This window comes from Muscardinus avellanarius, assembly GCF_963383645.1.
Source record: "Muscardinus avellanarius genome assembly, chromosome: 10".
Taxonomy (NCBI): Eukaryota; Metazoa; Chordata; class Mammalia; order Rodentia; family Gliridae; genus Muscardinus; species Muscardinus avellanarius.
In genome coordinates, this window is record NC_137796.1 from 16,819,082 (window position 1) to 16,843,770 (window position 24,689).

General features: G+C 45.1%; 1 protein-coding gene across 1 annotated transcript in view; it reads right to left on the reverse strand.

Moving 5' to 3' along the window:
* CYB5B (cytochrome b5 type B) overlaps nucleotides 1-24,343 on the reverse strand; it is a gene marked incomplete at both ends in the record, with an annotated part of 45,494 nt that extends 21,151 nt beyond the window's left edge. Inside the window, one exon of the mRNA XM_080703264.1 lies at nucleotides 24,182-24,343. Coding sequence (XP_080559390.1) covers nucleotides 24,182-24,343 — 162 coding nt within the window. The remainder of the gene's footprint in view (nucleotides 1-24,181) is intronic.
* Nucleotides 24,344-24,689: the final 346 nt, after the last annotated feature.

Consider the following 24,689-nt stretch of genomic DNA (forward strand, 5'->3'; position numbering starts at 1 on the left):
TCCTGGGCTATTTTTTTATTCTTTTTTTTGTGTGTGTGGTACTGGGGGTGGAAGCCAGGGACACTGTACCCCCGAGCCACACCCCCAGCCCTATTTTTTAGCCTTTTTATTTTGGAAACAGGGTCTCACTGAGTGGCGCAGGGCCTCGCTAAGTAGATGGGGCTGTCCACGAACCGCAATCCTCCGGCCTAGGCCTCCCGAGTGCTGGCGTTACAAGTGTGCGCCATCCCGCCCGGCAGTATTTTGAAATTGTCTCACCAAGTGAAATATCGCCTCCTCAAAAAATAAATGTTCTTTTGGGTTTGGATGTTTTTTGGAAATTACATTTAGCAGTCACTGGCTTAAATACTTAGTAGACATTGACATGTCATTTGCAAATTAATTGGGTTGTGTTTTTCCTTTTTGCATTACTGGAAGTTGAACCCAGGGGCATTCTAACACCAAGCTATACCCGAGCTACACCCCTAGTCCTATTTTTATTCTTTATTTTGAAATGAGTTTGGAGGTCCTCACCAAGTGGCTGACGCAGGCCTCGAAACTGCGATACACCTGTCTCAGCCTCCCACGTATTGGATTACAAGCAGATGCTACTACGCCCAGCTTAATTTGCAAACTTAGAATTTATGTTATTCAATATACCAAAATTTATATTTCTGCAAATACTAAGGAATGCTTTTTTCAATTACTTTTTATAACAACCATTTCAGCAGCAATAATGCAATCGTTCCTGTTATTTTGTGTTTGTGGGCTGTTGTTTTTTCTTTCGTTGGAGATTGAGTCCAGGGGCATTCCATCTCTGAGCTATACCCTCAGCCAATTTTATTTATTTGGAAATGGAGCCTCACTAACTAGTGAAGGGCCCGCCAAGTTGCCGAGGCTGGCTTCGAACCTGTGATCCTCCGGTCTCAACCTCCCAAGTATTGGAATTACAAGCGTGCACCACTATGTCTGGCTATGATTCCTGCTTTAAAAGATGAATTCGACAGAACTGTAACGACTCTAAGAGCCAGCTCCCGGGCCCTTGCTCAGGAGCTCCCTGAGGAGAACAGTTTCTATTTTGGTCTCCTAAAAGGTCTCCACCCAGGGAGCAGGTCTCAGAGCCTGGCATTTAAACATGCTATTTTAAAGCAAGACAGCCACTATTTATTTCTTATTATATCCGAAGCCTCTCACTTCTATTTCATCTTGTAATGAAACTAAGTCATTAGTTCTGAAGTTATGACCCAATCTGTCCTATATACCTAAACTATGCAAGATACTTTTCCCTTCTGACACATCCCAACTATTAAGATGCCTTTTAGAGTAAAAGGGTAACAGAATTTAGCAGCTTGAGACATTTCCCCAAGATTGAATTTAAGACTTTTTCTTTCTTTCTTTCTTTTTTTTTTTTTTTTGGTACTGGGGGTGGAACCCAGGGGCTTTTCTAGCTCCGAGCTATAGGCCCAGACCTATTTCATACTTTACTTGGAAACAGGGTCTCACTTAAGTTGCTGAGAGCCTCACTGAGTAGCTGAGGCTGGCTTCGAACCTGTGCGATCCTCCTGCCTCAGCTTCCCAAGCACTGGGATTACACGCAGGTATCTTAATTTTTACCAATTACTCACCACTTACAAACAAACTAACAAATCAGAAAAAGCACAAACTTTAAAATATATCTAAACTAGAGGTGTGGTGGCCCATGCCTATAATCTCAGCATTCAGGAGGCTAAGACTGGAGGATTTAAGTTCATGGCCAGCCTCAGCTACTTGGTGAGGCCCTGTTTCAAAATAAAGAATAAAAAAATAGAGCTAAGGGTGTAGCTTGGAGATATAATACCCCTGGGTTCCAACCCCAGTACCGCAAAAAATTAAATAAATAAATAAATAAATAAATAAATAAATAGGGCTGGGGGTGTAGCTCAGAGGTAGAATGCCCCTGGGTCCCATTCCCAGTACTGCCAAAAAAAAAAGGAAAACAGAACAGTATTATCCCGTCTGATGATGATCCCAATATGCTCATAACTAAAGCATCCTCCCAGTGGTGGAGACGTAAACACACATTCTCAGACCTGTCATAACTGAAGTTCTATTTCTACTGACCCAGTGTTTTAGTACTGGGAACTGAACCCAGGGGCAGTCTACCTCCAAGCACACCTGCAGGCCTTTTTATTTTTTTTTAATTTTGAATCAGTCTCAGTAAGCTGCTACGGCTGGCTCCAACCTGCAATCTTCCTGTGTCATCCTCCCAAGTACTGGGATTATAGGTGTGTGCCAGCGCTGCCTCTGACCCTCTATTTGAAGCCTATGCTGCAAAAGGAACAGAACTACTCACATTAGCTATGGCTTGATATTTCCTCTTACATACACACACACACACACACACACATGCACACACAAATGGGACATCAAACTCAACAACTGTTGTGCAGTAAAGGACACAGCAGCAGAGAAAAATATATGCAAATAATCGATCTAAAATCCTTAAAACTCATCTGGGCGTGGTGGCACACACTTATAATCCCAGCATTGGGAGGCTTAGACAGGAGGATCGCATTTGCAGACAGTCTCAGCTTCTTAGTGAGGCCCTCTGCAACTCAGTGAGACCCTGTTTCAAAAAATAGAAAGATTAGCCAGGCGTGATGGCGCACACTTGTAATCCCCGCACTTGGGAGGCTGAGACCGGAGGATCACGCAGGTTCGAAGCCAGCCTCTGCTGGCTTAAGAGACCCAGTTTCCAAATAAAATAAAAATAGGGGTGAGGGAGTACCTTGGAAGTAGAATGCCCCTGGTCTCAATCCCCAAAAAGAAAAATAATATAACGGGCAAGGAACCTCAATAACTATCCCTGCAAAGATATAAAAATAGCCAGTAGCATATGAAAAGACCCTCAATATCAATAACCATAAAAAAATGGAGAAATGATTATATATAACCAATAAGATGGCCTTCAAAACAGAAAAGAAACACTGGTGAGAATACGGAGAAAGCAGAAATCTGTGCTTTCTTGGTAGGACTGCAAAATGGTGAAACCAGTATGGAAAACAGCATGGTAGTTCCTTGGAAAATTAAAAATAGAATTAACAAGCGGGGAACAGTGACACATGCCTACAATCCCAGCTCCTAGGAAGCTGAAGCAGGAGGACTGAGGCCAGCCTCCTCATCTCAAAAAAATAAAACAAGCTGGGCATGATGGGGCTCACCTGCAATCCTAGTATCTGGAAGGATGAGACAAGAGGATCACAGGTTCGAGGCTAGCCTCAGCAACTCAGACAGACCCTGTTGCAAAACAAAATATAAGCCAAATGTGGTGGCACAAACTTGCTTTTCTACCTCCGGGCTACACTTCCAGACCTATTTTATGCTTTATTTGGAAACAGGGTCTCACTAAGTTGCTAAGAGCCTCACTAAGTAGCTGAGGCTGGCTTCAAACCTGCGCGATCCTCCTGTCTCAGCCTCCCAAGCGCTGGAATTACAAGCGCGCGCCACCACGCCCAGCTTAAACTCAGTTTATATTCTTCAAGAAAATATACAGGCCATCAAGTGCCGTCATGTTTATAATCCCAGTACTTGGGAGGCTGAGACAGGAGGACCGATCACAGATTCAAAGCCAGCCTTGGCAATTTAAAGACCTCATTTCAAAATAAAAAATAAGAAGGGCTGGGAGTGTAGGTCAGAGATAGAATATCCCTGGGTTCAATCCCCAGTACCAAAAGAAGAAAAAAAAAAAAGTATATAGATGTCATAAAAGTAAGAAAAGGAAGGAAATAATGTGCATGGAATTAGGAGAGGCCGTTATACTGTGGGAAGAAGAAGGCAAGAGATATAAAGAGAAAATAAGGAGCAACCAATCATTTAGTAAGATCCTGGTTATTGCTAAGATACTAATTTTTTGTTTAAGGGGGTACTAAGTTAATTGGTACTAGTAACACAATTTAAAATAACTACATACCTTCATGTAAACATGCATACATAAAAGGAGCCTCTTCCATGCAGGGTACGTTATGCAAGATGGCCTTAGGAGTGAGGACCCAGGGCAGCCGCTGGGGCTGGGAGGCCACGGTGCTGACTGCCCCTCGCTTTGGACAGTGCTTCACAAATGTACTGACTTCATGAAAACTCGCTCAATGTTGCTTGTAGGCTTTGTGGATTTTCCTAATAGCTTTTTATTTTTTTATTTTTTATTTTTTGGTGGCACTGGGGGTGGAACCCAGGGGCTTTCTACCTCTGGGCTATACTCCCAGACTTATTTTCTATTTTATTTGGAAACAGGGTCTCACTAAGTTGCTGAGAGCCTCACTAAGTAGCTGAGGCTGGCTTCGAACCTATGCGATCCTCCTGTCTCAGCCTCCCAAGCACGGGGATTACAAGCGTGCACCACCATGCCTGGTGTAGCTTTTTAAAATATTTCTTAAAAAACATGCAATTGAGCCAAGCGTGGTGGCGCACACTTGTAATCCCCATGCTTGGGAGGCTGAGACAGGAGGGTTGCACAGGTTCAAACCAGCCTCAGCTACTTAGTGAGGCTCTCAGCAACTTAGTTTCCAAGCAACCCTATTTCCAAATAAAGTATAAAATAGGTCTGGGAGTATAGCCCCGGAGGTAGAAAGCCCCTGGGTTCCATCCCCAGTAACACCACTTAAAAAAAAAAAAAAAAAAAAAGAGCAAACACCTGGATATGTTTACTGACTGGATACAAAGCAGAATTTTTATTCAATACAACTTTGGATGGAAGCCCAATACAGTCAAATAAAACTAATTAAAACACTTAGCAGCAGGACATGGTGGTGCCCATCTGTATCCCAGTCCTTGGAAGGCTGAGAAAAGAGGATCACATGTTAAGGACAGTCTCAGGAGTCCAGATAGGTGGCACACGCTTGTAATCCCAGCATTCGGAGGCTGAGACCAGAGGATCGCGGTTCACGGACAGCCTCAGCTACTTGGTGAGGCCCTTTGCAACTCAGTGAGACCCTGTTTCAAAACAAAGAATAAAAAGTAGGGCAGGGGGTGTAGCTTGGAGGTCGAATGCCCGTGGGTTCCACCCCCAGTCCCGCGCACACACACACACAAAAAGCCCTCAGCAAGTAGTGAGACTCTCATCAACCGAGTGAGACCTTACTTGTTTTTTTGTTTTGTTTTGTTTTGTTTTGTTGGTGGTACTAGGGATGGAAACCAGGGGCTTTTCTATATCCAGGCTATATTCTCAGACCTATTTTATACTTTTATTTGGAAACAGTCCCACTAAGCAGCTGAGGCTGTCTTTGAATCTGTGCAATTCTGTCTCAGTCTCCCAAGTTTTGATTACAAGCATGCGCCACCACACCCGGCTCGTGAGACCTTATTTCAACATAAAAAATAAAATAAGGCTGGGGATGTAGTCAGAGGTAGAATGCCCCTGGGTTCAATCTCCATTACCCACCCTCCCACACACACACAGAATCAACTGGGAAATGACTGACTCACACAAAATTAGAAATAAGCCTAGATTTCAAATGTCACCATACCAGCCAGACACATGTCCGAAGATTTTGGAGGAAGATGAGTTGAATTTCAGTCACACTCAGTTTTATATAATAGCTGAACACCAAGTACCAGGGGCTCATTCCCAGTCTGTCAGGTTGGAGAACATAATTGAGACCATCAAGACATGGAAACAAAAACGTGCTGCCGCAGCAAACCACATTTAGTAACAAAACTTATAACACACCAGAGAAGTGGTCAGATAAGAAAGAAAGAAACTGTACAAGGAGTCCCACTCCTTAAAATAAACCGAAGACTACTAGACCAAGTGGTAGATAAGAATACATTCCAACTTTAGCCCAAGTGCAAAGAAGATGGAACAAGGATTGATTTTGGGAACCTGCCTATCAACAGCTCTGGCCCAAGTTCTTCTGTAAATAGTGATAAATGTGGTCGTGGCTTAGAAGAATACAGAAAAGTCCATTTTCATGACATTAAGTTAAGCAATGGTGTGGTGGACATGTCTTTGATCTCAGTAATTGGGAAGCTGAGACAGCCTCAGCAACCTAGTGGAACCCTGATTCAAGTAAGAAATAAAAAAAGGGAGCTGGGCATGGAAGTACTTGGGAGGCTGAGACAAGAGGATCCCAGGTTCATGGCCAACCTCAGCTATTTAATGAGGCCCTCCACAACATTGTGAGACACTGTTTCCAAATAACTAACAACAACAACAACAAAAATAGGTCTGGGAGTGTGACTCAGAGGTAGAACACCCCCGGGTTCAATCCCCAATTCAAAAATTAAAAAATAAGAGCTGGGCGTGGTGGTGCACACTTGTAATCCCAGCATTTGAGAGGCTGAAACAGGAGGATCCAGGTTCGCAGACAGCCTCAGCTACTTAGGCCCTTTGCAACTCAGTGAGACCTGGTTTCAAAATAAAGAATAAAAAAATAGGGTTGGAGGTACAGCTTGGAGATAGAATGCCTCTGGGCTCCATCTCCAGTACCGCAAAACAAACAAACAAACAAACAAAAAACAATATAAAACTACAAGCCACAAAATGGGAGAAAACATCTGCACATGTAAGTCCAAAATATAGAAAGAATCTCTAAAGTTTAACATAAAGAAAACTAACTCAATTTTTTTCTTCTATTTTCTTTCTTTCTTTTTTTTTTTTTTTTTTTTTTTGCAGTACTGGGGATGGAACACAAGGGCATTCTATGTCTGAGCTACACCCCAGTCTATTTTTTGTTCTTTATTTTTATTTATTTATTTTTTGCGGGTCTGGGGACGAAACTCAGGAGCATTTGACCTCCGAACTATACACCCTGTCCTATTTTTTATTCTTTATTTTGAAACAGGATCTCCCTAAACTTCAGAGGGCCTCAGTAAGTAGCTGAGGCTGTCCATGAACTGCGATTCTCCGGTCTCAGCCTCCCAAAAGCTGGGATTACAAGCCTGCACCACCACACCTGGTTTAACTCAATTTTTAAATGGGCGTAGAATTTGACCTAATTTTCTAAAGAAGGTATACAAATAGCACATGAAAGATACACAAAGTCATTAGTCATTAGTAAATTATAAATCAAAACCACAATGAAATTACTTTACACCCACTACAGTGGCTATAATTAAACAGAGAGCCGCCAGGCGTGGTGGCCATTCATAATCCCAGCATTCCGGAGGCTGAGACCTGAGGATTGCGGTTCGCGGACAGCCTCAGCTACTTAGTGAGACCGTGTTTCAAAATAAAGAATAAAAAATAGGGCAGGGGGTGTAGCTCGGAGGTCAGATGCCTTTGGGTTCCATCCCCAGACTCGTAAAAAAAAAAAAAAAAAAAAAAACACAAAACCAGACAGAAACAAGTATTGGCAAGGTTGGAGGGAAATTGTAACCTTAACAGTTCTGGTAAGAATGCAAAATGAGCCAGCCGTGGCATACTTGTAATTCCAGCATTCAGGGGGCTGAGACAAGGTTCAAGGACAGCCTCAGCTACTTAGTGAGGCCCTTTGCAATTCAGTGAGACACTGTTTGAAAATAAAGAATAAAAAATAGGGCTAGGGATGTAGCTCAGAGATAGAATGCCCATGATTCCATCCCCAGAACCTCGAAAAAATAAATAAATAAATAAGTAAATAAAAAGCAAAATAAAAAGCAAAATCATGCAGTTGCTTGGCAGTTCCTTGAAAAATTAAACACTGACCCTAGACATACACTCATGAGAAATGAAAACACATATCCAGCTGGGCATGGTGGCACATGCTTGTAATCCCTGCACTTGGGAGACTGAGACAGGAGGATTGCACAGGTTCGAATCCAGCCTTAGCTACTTAGTGAGGCTCTCAGCAACTTAGTGAGACCCTGTTTCCAAATAAAAGTACAAAACAGGTTTGGGAGTATAGCCCAGAGGTAGAAAAGCCCCTGGATTCCACCCCCAGGACCACCAAAAAAAAAAAAAAAAGTAAACACATATCCACATGGGGCCCTAGGTTCCATCCTCAGTATTATGAAAATACAAATAAAAAAACATATCCACATGAAAATTTGTCTATGCATTCTCTTAACAGTATTATTCATGAAGTCCCAAAGTGGAAAAAACTCAAATGTCTATTAACCTGTAGGTAAATAAAATACAGTCTATCCATACACAAAGGGGCTAGGTGAGCTCAGCAGGTTTTTGGGGTTTTTTTGGTGGTACTTGGGGTGGAATCCAGAGACTTTCTACCTCTGGGCTTACTCCCAGACCTATTTTATATTTTATTTGGAAACAGGGTCTCACTTAGTTGCTGAGAGCCTCACTAAATAGCTGAAGCTGAGCTGGGCATGGTGGCACACGCTTGTAATCCCCACACTTGGGAGGCAGAGACAGGAGGATTGCGCAGGCTCGAAGCCAGCCGCACGCGCTGGCTTAGGAGACCCTGTTTCCAAATAAAAATATAAAAATAGGTCTGGGAGTGTAGCCCAGAGGTAGAAGGGCTTCCAGGAACCCCAGTACCAAAATAAATAAATAAATAAATAAATAAATAAATAAATAAATAGCTGAAGCTGGCTTCGAACCTGCGCGATCCTCCTGTCTCAGCCTCCCAAGCGCGGGGATTACAAGCGTGCGCCACCACGCCAGGCAGGGTTGTTTTTTTTTTTGGTGGGTCTGTGGATGGAACCTAGGGGCATTCTAAACCTCTGAGCTACACCGCCAGCCCTATTTTTTATTCTTTATTATTTAAAAGAGGGCCTCACTGAGTAGCTGAGGCTGTCCACAAACTGATCCTCTGGGCTCAGCCTACCAAATGCTGGGATTACAAGTGTGCGCCACCACGCCAGGCTGGAGCTGGGGAGTTTGTGCATAGGGAGCACACACACACTCCAGAATAAAGGAGGTTCCCACACATCCTGAAACAAAGATGAACCCTAAGATATCATATGGAAGAAGTCAGTCACAAAAGGCTACATAGTATATAATTCAATTTATACAAAACATCCAGGAAAGGCAAATCAGAAAAGGTCAGTGATTGAACTGGGTGCACTGGTGCACACCTATAATCCCAGGGCTCGGGAGGCTGAGACAGGACATTGCAGGCTTAAGGCCAGTCTCAGCAACTTAGCCAGACCCTGTTTCAAAATAAAAAATAACCCAATACTTGGGAGGCTGAGACAGGAGGATCGAGGGTCTCAGATAGCTTCAGCTACTTAGGCCCTCCACAACCTTAGTAAGGCCCTCAGCAACTTTAGCAAGACCCTATTCCCAAATAAAAAATAGGCAGGGGTGTAGCTCGGAGATAGAATATCCCTGGGTTCCATCCTCAGTACTGCGAAAGAAAAAGAAAAGAAAGAAAATCTTAGTAGTTGCCTTGAGCTAAGGCTACTAGAGGAAAGGGAGTGATGAAGCAGGGTGTGGCACACACTTGTAATCCCAGCATTCATTCTGGAGGCTGAGACTGGAGGATCCCAGTTCGCGGACAGCCTCAGCTACTTAGTGAGGCCCTCTGCAACTTAGTGAGACATGCAAAAAATAAAATAAAATAAAAATTTTAAATCAAAATAAAGAATAAAAAATTAGGGCTGAGGGTGCAGCTCAGAGGTAGAATGCCCCTGGGTTCCATCCCCAGTACTGCTAAAAAAAAAAAAGGGATAAATCTTATGGTCCATGAGTTACATCAATGAAGCTATTATTTTTTAAAAATTAAGCCTGTGGCAAGCCATTTTGAAAGGGTGCCAAACCCTACACCGAGGTCAAGGGGCACAGAGTCAAAAGAGCCACTGCGTTCATTACTAAGGAGGCCAGCTCTGATACTAATCTTATACAATCAAGTCACAGTAAAATTGTAGGAATGAGAACTTTACAGGGTTCTGAGATGGAAATAGAACACATATGGGGAAATTATGCAGTAAACAAACAAACAGAAGCAGCACTGGATTAAGTGAAGCCATTTTCAAGTCAGGGAGACCTATTCCAGTGTGATGACAAACCGGTTTAACAGGAGAAAATACGAGGAGTCCTAAGGACACAGGGTTTTGTTTCAGCTAAAAAGGTGTGTAATTCAGCATACAAGCCACAGGGAAGAAGCAACAGCTCTTCTAAATTACAGAAGAGAGCCAGGGGTTCGTTTCCTAAGGAAAAAAAAGGGTCAGGCATGGCTGCACAGGCCTGCAATCCTAGTACTTGGGAGGCTGAGATAGGAGGATTGCAGGTTTGTAGACAGCCTCAGCAAGTAGTGAGACTGTGATCAACTTAGAAAGACCCTGTTTCCAAATAAAAAATAAAATTGAAGCTGGGCATCGTGGCGCACGCTTTCCCGCGCTTGGGAGGCGGAGACAGGAGGATCGCAAAGGTTCAAAGCCAGACTCGCTGGCTTAAGAGACCCTGTTTCAAAAAAAAAAAGTATAAAATAGGTCTGGGAGTGTAGCCCGGAGGTAGAAGGGCTTCCAGGAACCCCAGGACCACCAAAAAAAAAATAATAATACAGTAACTTCTGCCCCTCCCTTCTGGAGGATAGTAGGTATAAGGGCTCCTCCCTGACAGATGGGAAAGGCTCTCTTGAAAAAGGCTTCACATTCAGGCGGTGCAGCACACACCTGGATTCTCAGTGCTTAGAGGCTGAGATAGGAGGATCACAGGTTCAAGACCAGTCTCAGCAACCTAGAGACAATGCTTCAAAATAAAAATAAATATGGCACAGGGTGAGTAGAATGCCCCTGGATTCTGTCTCCAGTACAAAAAAAAAAAAAAAAAAAAAAAAGAGGCTTCCCATAGAAGCCCCTGTCTCCTGGCTTACAGGTCCAGCTTCTTTTTTTCTTTTTTTTTAAAGCTAGTGATTGAACTTAGGGGCGTTCTACCTCCAAGTTACACCTCCAACCCCTCCCCTTTTTTCTTCAGTCATGAGGATGGAACCCAGGGGCATTCTACCTCCAAGCTACACCCCCAGCCCTATTTTTTATTCTTTCTTTTGAAATAGGGTCTCACTGAGTTGCAAAGGCCTCATTGAGTAGCTGAGGCTGTCCTTGAACCAAGATCCTCCTGTGTCAGCCTCCCAAATGCTGGAATTAAAAGCATGTGCCACCATGCCTGGCTCCCAGACCTGTTTTACTTTTTTGTTTTGTCTTGTTTTGTTTTTTGTGGTCCTGGGGGTGGAACCCAGGGGTTTTTCTACCTCTGGGCTATATTCCCAGGCCTATTTTATACTTTATTTGGAAACGAGGTCTCACTAAGTTGTTGAGAGCCTCACTAAGTGGCTGGCTTCGAACCTGTGCAATCCTCCTGTCTCAGCCTCCCAAGCGCTGGGATTACAACCGTGCACCACCACGTCCGGCTAAGACCTGTTTTATTTATTTTATAGGTTTTTTTTTTTTTTTTTTTTTTTGCAGGTTTGGGGATGGAACCCAGGGGCATTTGACCTCTGTGATACACCCCCTGCCCTATTTTTTATTCTTTATTTTGAAACCAGGTCTCACTGAGTTGCAGAGGGCCTCACTAAGTAGCTGAGGCTGTCCGCGAACCGTGATCCTCCAGGTCTCAGCCTCCCAAATGCTGGGATTACAAGCGTGAGCCACCACGCCCGGCTTATTTTATAGGTTCTTGCTAAGTTGCTGAAGCTGGCTTCGAATTTGTGATCCTCCAGGCTCAGCCTCCCAAGTTCTAGGATTACAAGCGTACACCACCTCACCTGGCTGGCTTAATATCTATTTTGTCTGATATTAGAAGCCCTTCCCTGCTGGCTTCTGATTACTATTTGCGTAAAATATATGTTTCCATTCTTTTACTTTCAACCTATTAGTGTCTTGGCTCCATCTTGGGCTGGAGATGTAGCTCAGTGGTACAACACCTGCCCCACATGCACAAGGCCCTGGGTTCAATCCCAAGCACGGCAAAAACTAACTGAGCCCCTTGTCGACAGCGTGTAAGTGCATCCTGTTTCTTTCATCCGTTCTGTCCATCTGTGTGTGTGTGTTTGTGCGCGCGTGTGTTTGTGTGTGTGTTTACAGTACTGGAGACTGAACCCAGTGGCATTTACCTCCACATTATGTCCCCCACCCTTTTCTATTTTGAAACAGGGTCTTGTTAAACTGCCGAGGCTGGCTTCAAACCAGTGATCCTCCTGCCTCAGCCTCTCCAGCACTGGGATTACCGGTGTGCTCCTCTGCATCTGGTAGTCTCTGTCCATTTAGTTGTTTAGTTGTTTAGATTCAACAAAGAAAACTAGGTGCCAACTTCAGTTCAGCAGCAAGCCAAAGGAAAGGCTCCAGACACACCCAGGGACTTTCTTCTGACTCAGTATTTGCCCTACAGGTGACCTCTGCCACTTAAAGCTCTTAATTAATACACTTTCAAGGCCGTGACACCAAAAACAGAAGGACCTTCCACATCTGATTCCCAGCAAGATCAGTCATGGCAATTCAAAGTCAAAAGCTCCACTTCTAATAACAAAACATGTAGACACATGCAAATAATGCAAAGGCTAGTAAAGTAGAAAATGCTTTGTATGGGTCCAGGGATGGATCCCAGGGGCATTAGACCTTCGAGCTACACCCTATTCTTTATTTTATTTTATTTATTTATTTTTTTGTGTGTGGGTTTGGGGATGGATCCCAGGGGCATTCGACCTCCGAGCTACACCCCCTGCCCTATTTTTTATTCTTTATTTTGAAACAGGGTCTCACTGAGTTGCAGAGGGCCTCACTAAGTAGTAGCTGAGGCTGTCCGCGAACCGCGATCCACGATCCTCGGTTTCAGCCTCCCGAATGCTGGGATTGCAAGTGTGCGCCACCACGTCCGGTTTTTATTCTTTATTTTGAAACAGGGTCTCACTAAGTTGCAGAGGGCCTCACTAAGTAGCTGAGGCTGTCAGCAAACCACAATCCTCCTGCCTCAGCCTCCAGAATCCTGGGATTACAAGCGTGCGCCACCACACCCGATGGCTTGAGGTCAATCAATATTTTAAGATCAGAATATACTGTTTATATTCAAGCAAAGTAGGTTCATATAGCCAGGTATAGTGGCTCACACCTATAACCCTAGCACCTGGGAGGTTAAGAAAGGAGGATCACAGGTTAGAGGACAGCGGCAGAAATTTAGCAGTGCCTCAGTAACTTAGCAAGACCCCATTCCAAAAAACAACTGGAGGTCTAGCTCAACAATAAAATGTCCCCAGGTCTAATCCCCAGCACCAAAAAATAAAGAAAAAGAGAGAAAAAAAGAAAAAAGAAGCTTGGGACTTACTGGGTTAAAAAAAAAAGAAGAACAGAAAGGGGGAAGAAAAGAAAAAACACGTGATCATTTGTAGTGACACTGGGCAAAATCCAACACCCTGATAAAAACTCTCAGGAACCTGGAAATAGAAGGAAACTTCCTCAACACAATTAAAAACACACAGCTAACGTAACCCGTAGTGGTGGAAGACTGAAAGCCCTCTTTCTAAAAGCTGGACTAAGTTGCCTGCTTTCCCCACTCCTATTCAACACTGTACTCAAAAGTTCTAGCCAGAACATTCAGACAAAACGAAAACTCCAAATTGGAAAGAAGAGAAAATCCCAAAGACTCCACTAGAAAGCTACCAGAGCTCAGAAACTAATTCAGCAAGGTTTCAGGGTACAAGATCAACACACAAAATAAAATTTACAGACCAATAATAAATTGGTCTTATATTAATATAAGACCAAAAATAATATAATTTTTGGCTTAATATAAGCCAAAAATCTGATTCTGCCTTAATCATAACTACACAGAACAGAAGAGTGTGGGAGTTATCCTCAGTGATCTAGATAGGCAGTTTGCACTACTCAAATCTATTAGATAATCAAACATTCTTCCCTTTTATTTTTTTTAATTTTTAATATTTTTTGTGATACTAGGAATGGAAACCAGGGCCATTCTACCTCCGAGCTATAACCCTAGCCCTATTTTTTTTTTAATTTGGAAACAGGGTCTCACTGAGTTGCAAAGAGCCTCACTAAGCCGGGCACGGTGGCTCAGGTTTATAATCCCAATATTCTGGAGGCTGAGACAGGAGGATCACGGTTCGTGGACAGCCTCAGCTATTTAGTGAGGCCCTCTGCAACTCATTGAGAGCCTGTTTCAAAATAAAGAATAAAAAATAGGGCTGGGGATGTCGCTCAGAGGAAGAATGCCCCCCGGGTTTCATCATCAGTAACACAAGAAAAAAAGAAAAGAAAAGAAAAGAAAAGAAAAGAAAAGAAGAGAAAAGAAAAGGAGCCAGGCATGGTCGCCCACACTTGTAATCCCACTACTTGGGAGGCTGAGAGAGGAAGATCATAGGTTTCAGGACAGCTTCAGCAACTGGTGAGACTCTCATCAACCTAGCAAGACCCTGTTTCAAAATAAAAATAAAACAGGGCTGGGGTGCAGCTCGGAGGTAGACTGCCCCTGCTGGAATCACATTATGAGAAAGGGAGGGAGGGAGGGAGGAAGGAAGAGATAAACTACGAAAGGAAAAGAATTCTTCCAGATTAATTCTATGGAAAGAACAGGCCCCATGCACAGAAGAGAATGTGAAGAATGCACATGGTTACAGAATAAAACTTTTTTTTTTTTTTTTTTGCATTACAGGGGTGGAACTCGGGAAGCTGGGTGCAGTGGCACTCACACTTGTAATTCCAGCATTTGGAGGCTGAGACAGGAGAATGGAGGTTCGTGGATAGCCTCAGCTACTTAGTGAGGCCTTTTGCAACTCATTAAGACCCTGTTTCAAAATAAAGAATAAAAAATTAAGGCTGGGGGTGTAGCTCAGAGGTAGAATGCCCCCGAGTTCCATCCCCAGTATCGCAAAAACAAAACAAAACCTCTTGTTGGAAAAAAAAAATTTACACAAATTCTCTGTGGGTGGAAATTCCATAATGATTTAATAAAAATTTAACAACAGAGATCTACTAGAGATAGACTGATTTGGAAAATTAAATCAAGAAACATTAAGATTGGGGAAGCTGCAAAATTAGGCTAGATGATAAAAAAAAAAAAAGAGGGACTCCAGCCAAGCCCATTACTGCATCAGTGTAAAACACCCAGGGGTCTCACGAGGCTCTCGAGGTTGCTGAGAGCCTGGCTGAGGAGCCAAGGCTGGCTTCCAGCCTGTGCGAGCCTCCTGTCCCAGCCTCCCAAGCGCTGGGATTACAAGCGTGCGCCACCACGCCCAGCAAATACTGAGATTTCAATTGTGGAGAGGCCAAAAACCAGTGCGACAGAGCAGAGATAAAAGAACTTGGCTGGTGAGTAGGAGGCCATGGCGTAAGGCCACAGGCATTGGCTTCGGGATGAGGACAAACCTGGAGAGGTAAACTAGTTCACTGCCAAAAGAGTGTGGGCCTGGCCCACACTGTCCCAGGTGTGAAACTCAAGTCTGCAAGTTCAAACATACCCTGAGCCCCGGATCCCAACCAGATCAGGCCCAACCGCCACAGATCCGGTTCTCAGGGCACCTCAGGTATCTTCCCTGGGTTCACTTGGCACAGCAGCAATTCTTCATCTCAACTGTCTTTCTTCCCCAGAAGACCATAAACTCTCAGAACCAGGAGCCCCAGTTACAGTTTCGGGACACGGCGTGGAGTGTGGGACACACTGAAATCGAGGGAGGGAGCGCTCGCTGGTGTGGAAGGCACACACTTGTACACAGGCCGGCACATGTGCAAATGAATAGAGAGAAGAGTACATGGGCTGATCAGGCCATCGCCTGGGCAGCGCTGCAGGGTCAATGTCAAGTTTCCCGCCTAGGACTAGCCGCTTGCAACCAGACAACAAAACGCAAAACTTTTTTTTTTTTTTTGGCGGTACTGGGGATGGAACACACAGAGGCACTCTGCCTTTGAGCTACACTCCCAACCCGATTTTTTATGCTGTCTTTTGAAACAAGGTCTCAGTAAGTTGCAGATGGCCTTAGTAGCTAAGGCTGGCCACAAACCCATGATCCTCTTGTCTCAGCCTCCCAAGTACTACTGGGATTACAATATGCAACCATGCACTATTTATTCTTTTTCTTTGTTTCTTTTTTTTGGGGTGTGTGTGTGTGTGTGTGTGTGTGTGTTACTGGGAATGGAACCTAGGTCTTCTAGCTCTGAAGTACACTCCCAGACCCATTTTATATTTTATTTGGAAACAGGGTCTCACTAAGTTGCTGAGGGCCTAAGTAGCTGAGGCTGGCTTTGAACCTGTGTGATCCTCCTGTCTCAGCCTCCCAAGCGTGGGGATTACAAGTGTGCGCCACCACGCCCCGCTTGTTTTTTTTTTAAACAGCCTTGAAATAACTAAGTAGGAGTTGTTAGTTAAACTCTGAAGCAGTTTGTAATCCCAGTACTTGATAGGCTGAGACAGGAAGATCTCAAGTTCAGAGCCAGGCTCGGCAATTTAACTGGGCCCTACACAAGTCAGTGAGACTGTTTCAAAATAAAAACAAGTAAGTAAAAAATGTAAAAAATAGGTCTGGGCCAGCTGCAGTGGCTCACACTTGGAATCCCAGCATTGGGAGGCTGAGACAGGAAGATCACAGTTCTCAGACAGCCTCAGTTCCTGGCTTTTACCCCATTCTTTTTAAATTTGTAAACAGGATCAGCAGGGCCTGGTGGTGCACACTTGTACTCCCAAAGCTTGGGAGGCTGAGACAGGAGGATCGCACAGGTTCGAAGCCAGCCTCAGCAACTTAGTGTGTAACAGCAAAAGTAAAAAGGAGTCAAACTGGAAAGAAAGGAGAAAAAAATATAGTTTTAAAATTTAGAAACTTCATTATTTATGCCCTGCAGAGTCTGTTCTTTCTTAGATAAAAAGGCCCTTAATGGGCCACACTTATAATCACAATGGCCTTTATTTCCTCACCTGAAATTCCTGTGATTTGTGCTAAAGAATTCTTCCCAAAAGTCTGACCTTGGATGCAGCCCAAGCCTCACCCAGCACCAGACCAGAACAGAAGGACCTTGCATACCAGATAAAGTAATTTCTGATAATACCAGATAAGCAAATTTCTGCTTCTGTAAACCTGCAAGCTTAACAGAGGGCTCACCCTCCTCGTGGTTTTCTCCCTTATACACCCCAGCCCTTGGCCAGTCGGTGCGGCCCTCCAGTCAGATTTCTGGACTGAGGCTACCGCTGCTGGCCAACTAATAAAGGCTTCAACTGGCACAATCCCGAGGACTCTCAAGTCTCTCATTTCTCCCTAAACCTGCATACAACAGTGAAGCTCTCGGCAACTTAGTGAGACCCTGTTTCCGAATAAAGTATAATATAGGTCTGGGAGTATAGCCTCGAGGTAGAAAAGCCCTTGGGTTCCACCTCCAATAGCACACAGACACAAAAAAATAGTACAATTATACAGCCTTAGCAACTTAGTGAGGTCCTGTTTCAAAATAAAAATGGCTGGAAGCCGGGCATGGTGGCGTACCCTTGTAATCCCAGCACTTGGGAGGCTGAGACAGGAGGATTGCAAAGGTTCGAGGTTCGAAGCCAGCCTCAGTTACTGAGTGAGGCCCTCAGCAACTTAGTGAGACCTGTTTCACAATAAAGAATAAAAAACAGGGTTGGGGGTGTAGCTTGGAGGCAGAATGCCCCTGGGTTCCATCCGGAAAACAGACTGCTTTAATGTTACTCCTTTAAAACATTTCAGGAGTCTTCCATTTCCCTTGGGATCAAATCCAAGCTGCCTCCCAGGCCCTGCAAGTCCTGGCTGCGGACTGGCTCTCTGACCACCACGTCATTTGCTCATTACATGACAGCCATAAAAGTTTATTGCCAGGTGTGGTGGCGCACGCCTGTAATTGGGGAGCTGAGACAGGAGGATTGCACATTCCAGAACAGCCTCAGCAAGTAGTGAGACTCTCATCGGCCTAGGGAGACCCTATTTCCAAATAAGAAATAAATTCAAGCCGGGAGTGGTGGCACACGCTTGTAATCCCCACGCTTGGGAGGCTGAGACAGGAGGATCATACAGGTTCGAAGGCAGCCTCAGCTACTGAGTGAGGCTCTCAGCAACTTAGTGAGACCCTGTTTCCAAATAAAATAGAAAATAGGTCTGGGAGGATAGCCCGGAGGTAGAAAGCCTCTGGGTTCCACCCCAGTACCACAAAAAAAAAAAAAAAAAAAAGAAATAAAATCAAGCTTGGGGTGCAGTTTGAAGGTAGAATGCTTCTGGGTTCGATTTACACACACACACACACACACACACACACACACACACACACACACACACACACATAAAGTTCTCTGCTCACAGAGGCTTTCCAGGTCGCGATGAAAGCAGACCTGGTTGCTTTTCTTTCTCAACTCCTTGCTTGTTTCCATCATGGAAAGCACAATTTAGTCTCCGGCCATCCAACCCTGAGCACGCCAGATTCCATCCCAGCTCAGAAGCCCAGGCGGGTCGGGCCCGGTTGGGATTAGACGGAGGAAAGTACCATAATTCAAAACTAGTTCAAGAGTCTTTCAGTTTTCTTTTGTCTCCCCTAGAATGGAAGCTTCAAGAGGGCAGGAACATGCTCACTTTTAGAGTTAGCACTTAACAGATAGTTGAGGAGTGAAAAACAGAGTTATCCCATCTACGATACAGGTTGTAAAGTAATATTCCCATTTATGCCAAGAACTACTTTAAACACACACACACACACACACACCCCTATAAAGCCGGGCATGGTGGCACATGCCTGTAATCCCAGTACTCGAGAGGCTGAGACAGGAGGAATGTAGGTTCAAAGCCAGCCTCAGCAATTTAGCAAGGCTCTCAGCAACCTAGTAGGACCCTGTTTCAAAACAAAAATATTAGCCGGGAATAGTAGCACACGCTTGTAATCCCAGCATTTGGGAGACGGGAGGATTGTGGTTCGCGGACAGCCTCAGCTACTACTTCGTGAGGCCTTTTGCAACTCAGTGAGATCCTGCTTCCAAATAAATAATTAAAAAATAGGTCTGGGGGTGTCACTCAGAGGTAGAATGCCCCTGGGCTCCATCCCCAGTACCTCAAAAATAAAAAAATTAGCCGGGCGTGGTGGCGCACGCTTGTAATCCCTGTGCTTGGGAAGCAGAGACAGGAGGATTGCGCCGGTTCGAAGCCAGCCTTGATGGTTTAAGAGATCCTGTTTCTAATTAAAAAATATAAAATGGGTGTGGGAGTGTAACCCGGAGGTAGAAAGGTTTCCAGGAACCCCAGTACCACCACCAAAAAAAAAAAACAACTGTCAACCTAGACAGGTGTGGTGGCGCACACTTGTGATCCCAGTACTTGGGAAGCTGAAACAGAAGGATTGCAGGTTCAAGCCAACCTCACCAATGTAGTAAGGCTCTCCGCAACCTAATGAAACCTTGTTTCCAAATAAAGAAATAAAATCAGGCTGGGGGCATAGCACGGAGGTAGAATGCCTCTGGGTTCCATACTAAGTGCAAAAAACAAACAAACAAACAAAAAAACTGGCAACCTAAAGATGCAGTTATTCAGACTATGAACCCCTTTCTAAAAAGGGAGCACTAGCCAGGCCTGGTGACCTATGCTTGTAATCCCAGTACGTGGAAGGCTGAGACAGGAGGATCGCAGATTTAAAGCCAGCTTCAGCAACTTAGTGAGATCCTGTTACCAAATAAAAAATAAAATAGGGCTTGGGGTGTAGCCCAGAGGCAGAAAGGGACGAAAACCAATTTAAGTCTCATCCTTGATTCCTCTCACTCTTCAAATGCGGGGCACCATTAATTATCAGCCAGCCTCACCTACCTAGTGAGGTCCTCTGCAACTTAGCACGATGGTTTCGAAATAAAAAAACAAAGTAGGGCTGGGGATATAGCTCAGAGGTAGAATGTCCCTGGGTTTAACCCTCAGCACCACCAAAAAGGGAATATATATATATATATATATATATATATATATATATATATATATATATCCTCTTGGCTTTCCCATCACAACAAATCCAGGATGTGCCCCTTCCAGTGATCCACTGCCTCCGTTCTGGTCCAAGCCACCGTCCTTGGCCTCGACTGCCACAGCTCCCTTGCTGGGCTCCTCCATTCTGCCCTTGCCCTACTTCACTGTTTTCTCAATAGTGCCGTCAGAATGACCCTGGTAAACCACGCAGCCACATCATGCCATGCTTCTGCTCCAAAGATTTCCCAACTCCACACAAAAGTCAAAGTCTTCCCTACAATCTGCCCAGCTGCACGTGATCTCCTGTACTGCTGCCTCTCCAAGCAGGACGGCCCCGACTGTCCCTGAGACACCCAGCCCGCTCCCATCCAAGGCCTCAACTCGCTCCTCCGCCCAGGAGCACTCGTCCAGGAGCACTCTTCCTGCAGATTATCGGCATGGCTCGCTCCCTCGCCTGGGCCCTGGCCTATCCTCTAGTCTTTGGCCTTTGGGCCTAACATCTCAGTCCCTCATCCTCCCCCCTCATCCCATGCACACACATCTACAGTCCCCTTCCCTGTAACATTTCTCTTCTTAGCACTAACCAGTACGGTACGTATCTCGCTCAAGTGCGGTTTATTGAATACTCCCAGTAGATTGTAGTCTCCATTCACTACTGTATCCGCAGTACCTGGAACACTATCCGGCACAAAGGACAAATTTGGTATTTGATTAAGTGCATGAATACATGAGTTTGGAATGAACAATACAGGAAAAAAGACCTTGTAACAGGTTAAGGAAAAATAGCCAAGTGCCAGTAGAGATCTGCAGCCCAAATTTCAACTGAGATCTTACACGCTACCTGTCTCTGGCCACACCAGCAGAGTCAAAAGCCAGGTTCAAAACCACTACTCGAAATGACATGAACATTCTCTATAAGCACTGAATGTTCCTTCCAAATTCACTTTCTACTCTGAATCTGAGGAAAATAAAAGCACAAATGAAAACCATTGACTGCATTCCCATGATGAACCATGTTTTAACAGAAAACATGGTCTAAGGCGGACACCAGAGGACTTAGCCAAGACTAGAATTGTGAATTAATACTATGTAGCCGAGGGATATTGAAGGATCCAGACTGACGCTGAGCAAGGGTTGACCTACTCCTTGTACCTCTGGTACAGTAAGAATCACTCCTGCCCAAGCCAGCTCCAGCAGTTGGTCCGAGGGTGACACTGTGGCGCAAGCCAGGTCAGCAGCAGTGTCTGCTCAACACGGTGAGGCTCTGGGCTCGATTCCCAGAACCAACCATACACAGACAGAAAGAAAAAGCTGGAAGTATACCAACGCAAGACGTTACCAAATTCTTCAGTTTACCTTGTTGTCCACCAGGAATATTAATACAATGTCCTCCTTGGGAAACTTTAAGTTTTAAAAGTTTTTATGAGCCGGTCATGGTGAAGCTTGCTTGTAATCCCAGCATCTGGGAGGCTGAGACCAGAGGATCGCGGTTCATGGACAGCCTCAGCTACTTAGTGAGGCCCTCCGCAACTCAGTGAGACCCTGTTTCAAAATAAAGAATAAAAAATAGGACTGGGGGTGTAGCTTGGAGGTAGAATGCCCCTGGGTTCCATCCCCAGTACCACAAAATAAAGTTTTTATGCCAGGCGTGGTGGCGCATGCTTGTAATCCCCGTGCTTGGGGAGGTTGAGACAGGAGGATGGCGCAGTTTAAAGCCAGCCTCCGCTGGCTTAAGAGACCCTGTTTCCAAATAAAAAATAATGTAGCCTGGAGGTAGAAGGCCCCTGGGTTCCATCCCCAATACCACCAGAAAAAAAACAAAGTTTTTATGAACCCGGCATGGTGGTTACAGACACTTGTAATCCTACTACTTGGGAGGCCAAGAAAGGAGGATCACAGATTCAAGGCCAGCCTCAGCAACTTGGTGAGCCTCTAGGGAACTTAATGAGACCCTATTTGAAAATAAAAAGAGCCGGGCATGGTGGCGGGCGTGGTGGCGCACGCTTGTAATCCCAGCATTTGGGAGGCTGAGACTGGAGGATCACAGTTTGTGGGCAGCCTCAGCTACTTAATCAGGCCCTTTGCAACCCAGTGAGACCCTGTTTCGAAAAATAAAAATAAAAAAATAGTCTGGGGGTGTAGCTCAGAGGTAGAATGCTCCTGGGTTCCACCCCCAGTACTGAAAAAAAAAAAAAGGAAAGAAAAAAAAGGGTTGGGGGTAGCCAGGCATGATGGCATATTCCTGTAATCCTAGTAGTTGGGAGGCTGAGACAGGAGGATTGCAGGTTTGAGGACAGCCTCATCAATTTAGTGAGAGCTTGTTTCAAGATAAAAGAGAAAATAATAACATAGGGCTGGGTGTGTAGCTCAGATGAAGAATGCCCCAGGGTTCAATCCCCAGTATCATAAAAAAAAAATTATGAAATTTTGAGTCAGGATGTAGCAACTTCTCCCTTAGCCTCCAAATTAACAGAAATATTTTACTAGTAGTTTTGTACTTTCTCTCAAAAAGAACAGAAATTAACTTTTTTCTCAGTTACAATAAGGTTACATTACACCAGAAATTTTACTGCAAGAATTTTAACTATAAGCCTCAGCATCCTAAACAGCTGAGATTACAGTTGTGTGCACTGTGTCCAGCTACAAACCAATCCTGGGGTTGGGGAGAACGACAGCAAAAGAACAAGAGGAAATTTTTTAGGGAAATGGAAATAAATGCTTTATTTCTTAGTTGGGGGTCATGATTACATGAATGAATACGTGTGTCCAAAATCAAACTGTACATTTTAACTAGGTACAATTTACTGTACGCCATTAAACATTTTTTTCCAGTACTAGGGATTGAATTCAGGAGCATTCCACCTCTTGAGCTACAGCCCCAAGGCCATTTTACTCTTTATTTTTTGAAACAGGGTCTCACTTCACTTAAGTTGCAGAGGGCCTCACAAGTAGCTGAGGCTGGCCACCTACAATCCTCCTGTCTCAGCCTCCTAAGTATTGGGATTGCAAGTGTGTGCCACCACGCCTGGTTAACAGTTTAAATAAATAAGTCTGACCTATTTCTTTAAATTAAAAAAGTCACTTAGTTGCATAGTCTCTAAGAGAACTTGTATAATAAGATCTAATACAACAGGTCTGAAGACCTAAGAGGGTGAAAAAGGCCAGTCATGGTGGAACATGTCTGTAATCTCAATAGTTGGGAGGCTGGAACAGGAGAATTGAAGGTTTGAGGCCAGCTTCAGCAATGTAGCAGGTCCCTCTGCAACATTTTGAGACACTGTTTTAAAATATAATAAGGCTGGGTTTGGTGGTGTGCTTGTAATCCCAGTATTTGGGAGGCTGAGACAGGAAGATAGTGGTTCACAGCCAGCCTCAGCTTCTTAGTGAGGCCTTTTGCAACTCAGTGAGATCCTGTTTCAAAAAAAAAAAAAAAAAAAAAAAAAATAGGGCTGGGGGGCTCATAGGTAGAATGACCCTGGGTTCCATCCCCAGTACCACAGAAAGAAAATAAATAAATATAAAGTGGTCCCTCCCTGTAATCCCAGTACTTAGGAGGCTGAGACAAGAGGATCTCAGGTTTGAAGACTGCTTCAGCAACTTAGCAGATCCTGTTTCCAAAATAAGAAATAAAATGAAATTTAAGAAAATAGGGCAAGGGGTATAGCTTGGAGGTAAGATGCCCCTGGATTCAATCCCCAGCACCCCCCCACACACACACACACACAAAGAAAAAACATAGGAGGGTGTAGCTTGGAGGCAGAATGCCTCTGAATTCAACCTTCAATACCAAAAAAAAAAAAAAAGACAAAGTCTAAGTCAATAGCAAAAAAGAGGTCTACTCGTGACCTTCTGGCCTCAAGGTCAACTCAAAGTAGAATGGGGGGGGGGTTGCAGCCTGGATTATTCCTGGATTATTATTCCTGGATTATTCCAGGAGAAAAATCTCAGCTATTTCTCGAGAAGTTATTACTTCTCCCAGGGCAGTCTACTTCAAAAGGTATAACGGAAAGAGCACAGGTATAGAGGATTTCAGACCTGGGTTCAAACCAATCTAGGCCCTGAAACACGTGACCCTGAGATTCCTCAGCCTCTCTGGGCCTCAGTTTACCTTAGTGTAAAATGGAGATAATGTGTTTATAGAGTTAAACCTAGAAGACAGGAATACTCCATAGTAAGCAACACAAGGTATTATTTAAGGTAAGGTCACGTGGGGCTGGCTGGGCCCGAGCGCACGGGAGCCCCCTCCCCATCCCTCCCCCCCCCCAGAGGATCACGGTCCCTTTCATACACGGGCTCGAGGGCCGCGGTCCCTTCATACACCCTCCCGCCCTCTGCCCGGCCCCACTTGCGGCCTCTTCACCCCTCGCCCCCTGCAGAGACCAGGGCCGGCCACCCCCGGGTCCCACCTCATTGAGGAAGCGGGTGATATCGTAGACTCGCCCGTGGATCACCAGCCACACTTCCTTTGAGGAGTTGCGCTTCGCCACCTCCTCCAACCGATAGTAGGTGACGGAGGCCTCGGCGCCCTGCCCCTTGCCATCGCTGCCGCTAGCTCCCTCGGTCGCCATCGGCCGCTAGACACCGACCCTGCGCCGCTGTCCGGGTTTCTGCGGCCAACTTCCTGGAGGCAGTGCTCCTCGGCTTCCGTAACCGGGTGAAGGGCTGGTGCGAGTTCCAGTCAGCCAATCAGAGTCGTCTAGGGCCTCTGACTAACCAATCAGATGCGGGCTATGGCACAGGCGCCTAACGGAGGCGTGATGCTGGGGCTCGGCCCACCGCCCCACCGCCGGGGTCCCGGGACCGCCTCCCTCTCCTCCCCTCCGGCCCCGCGTCCCTGCCCCGCCGCCTGGCCTGCGCCGCGGGCGTCCGGGGCCAGGCCCCACGTGTGCTGCCCAGTCGCCCTCTCGTCTCGCT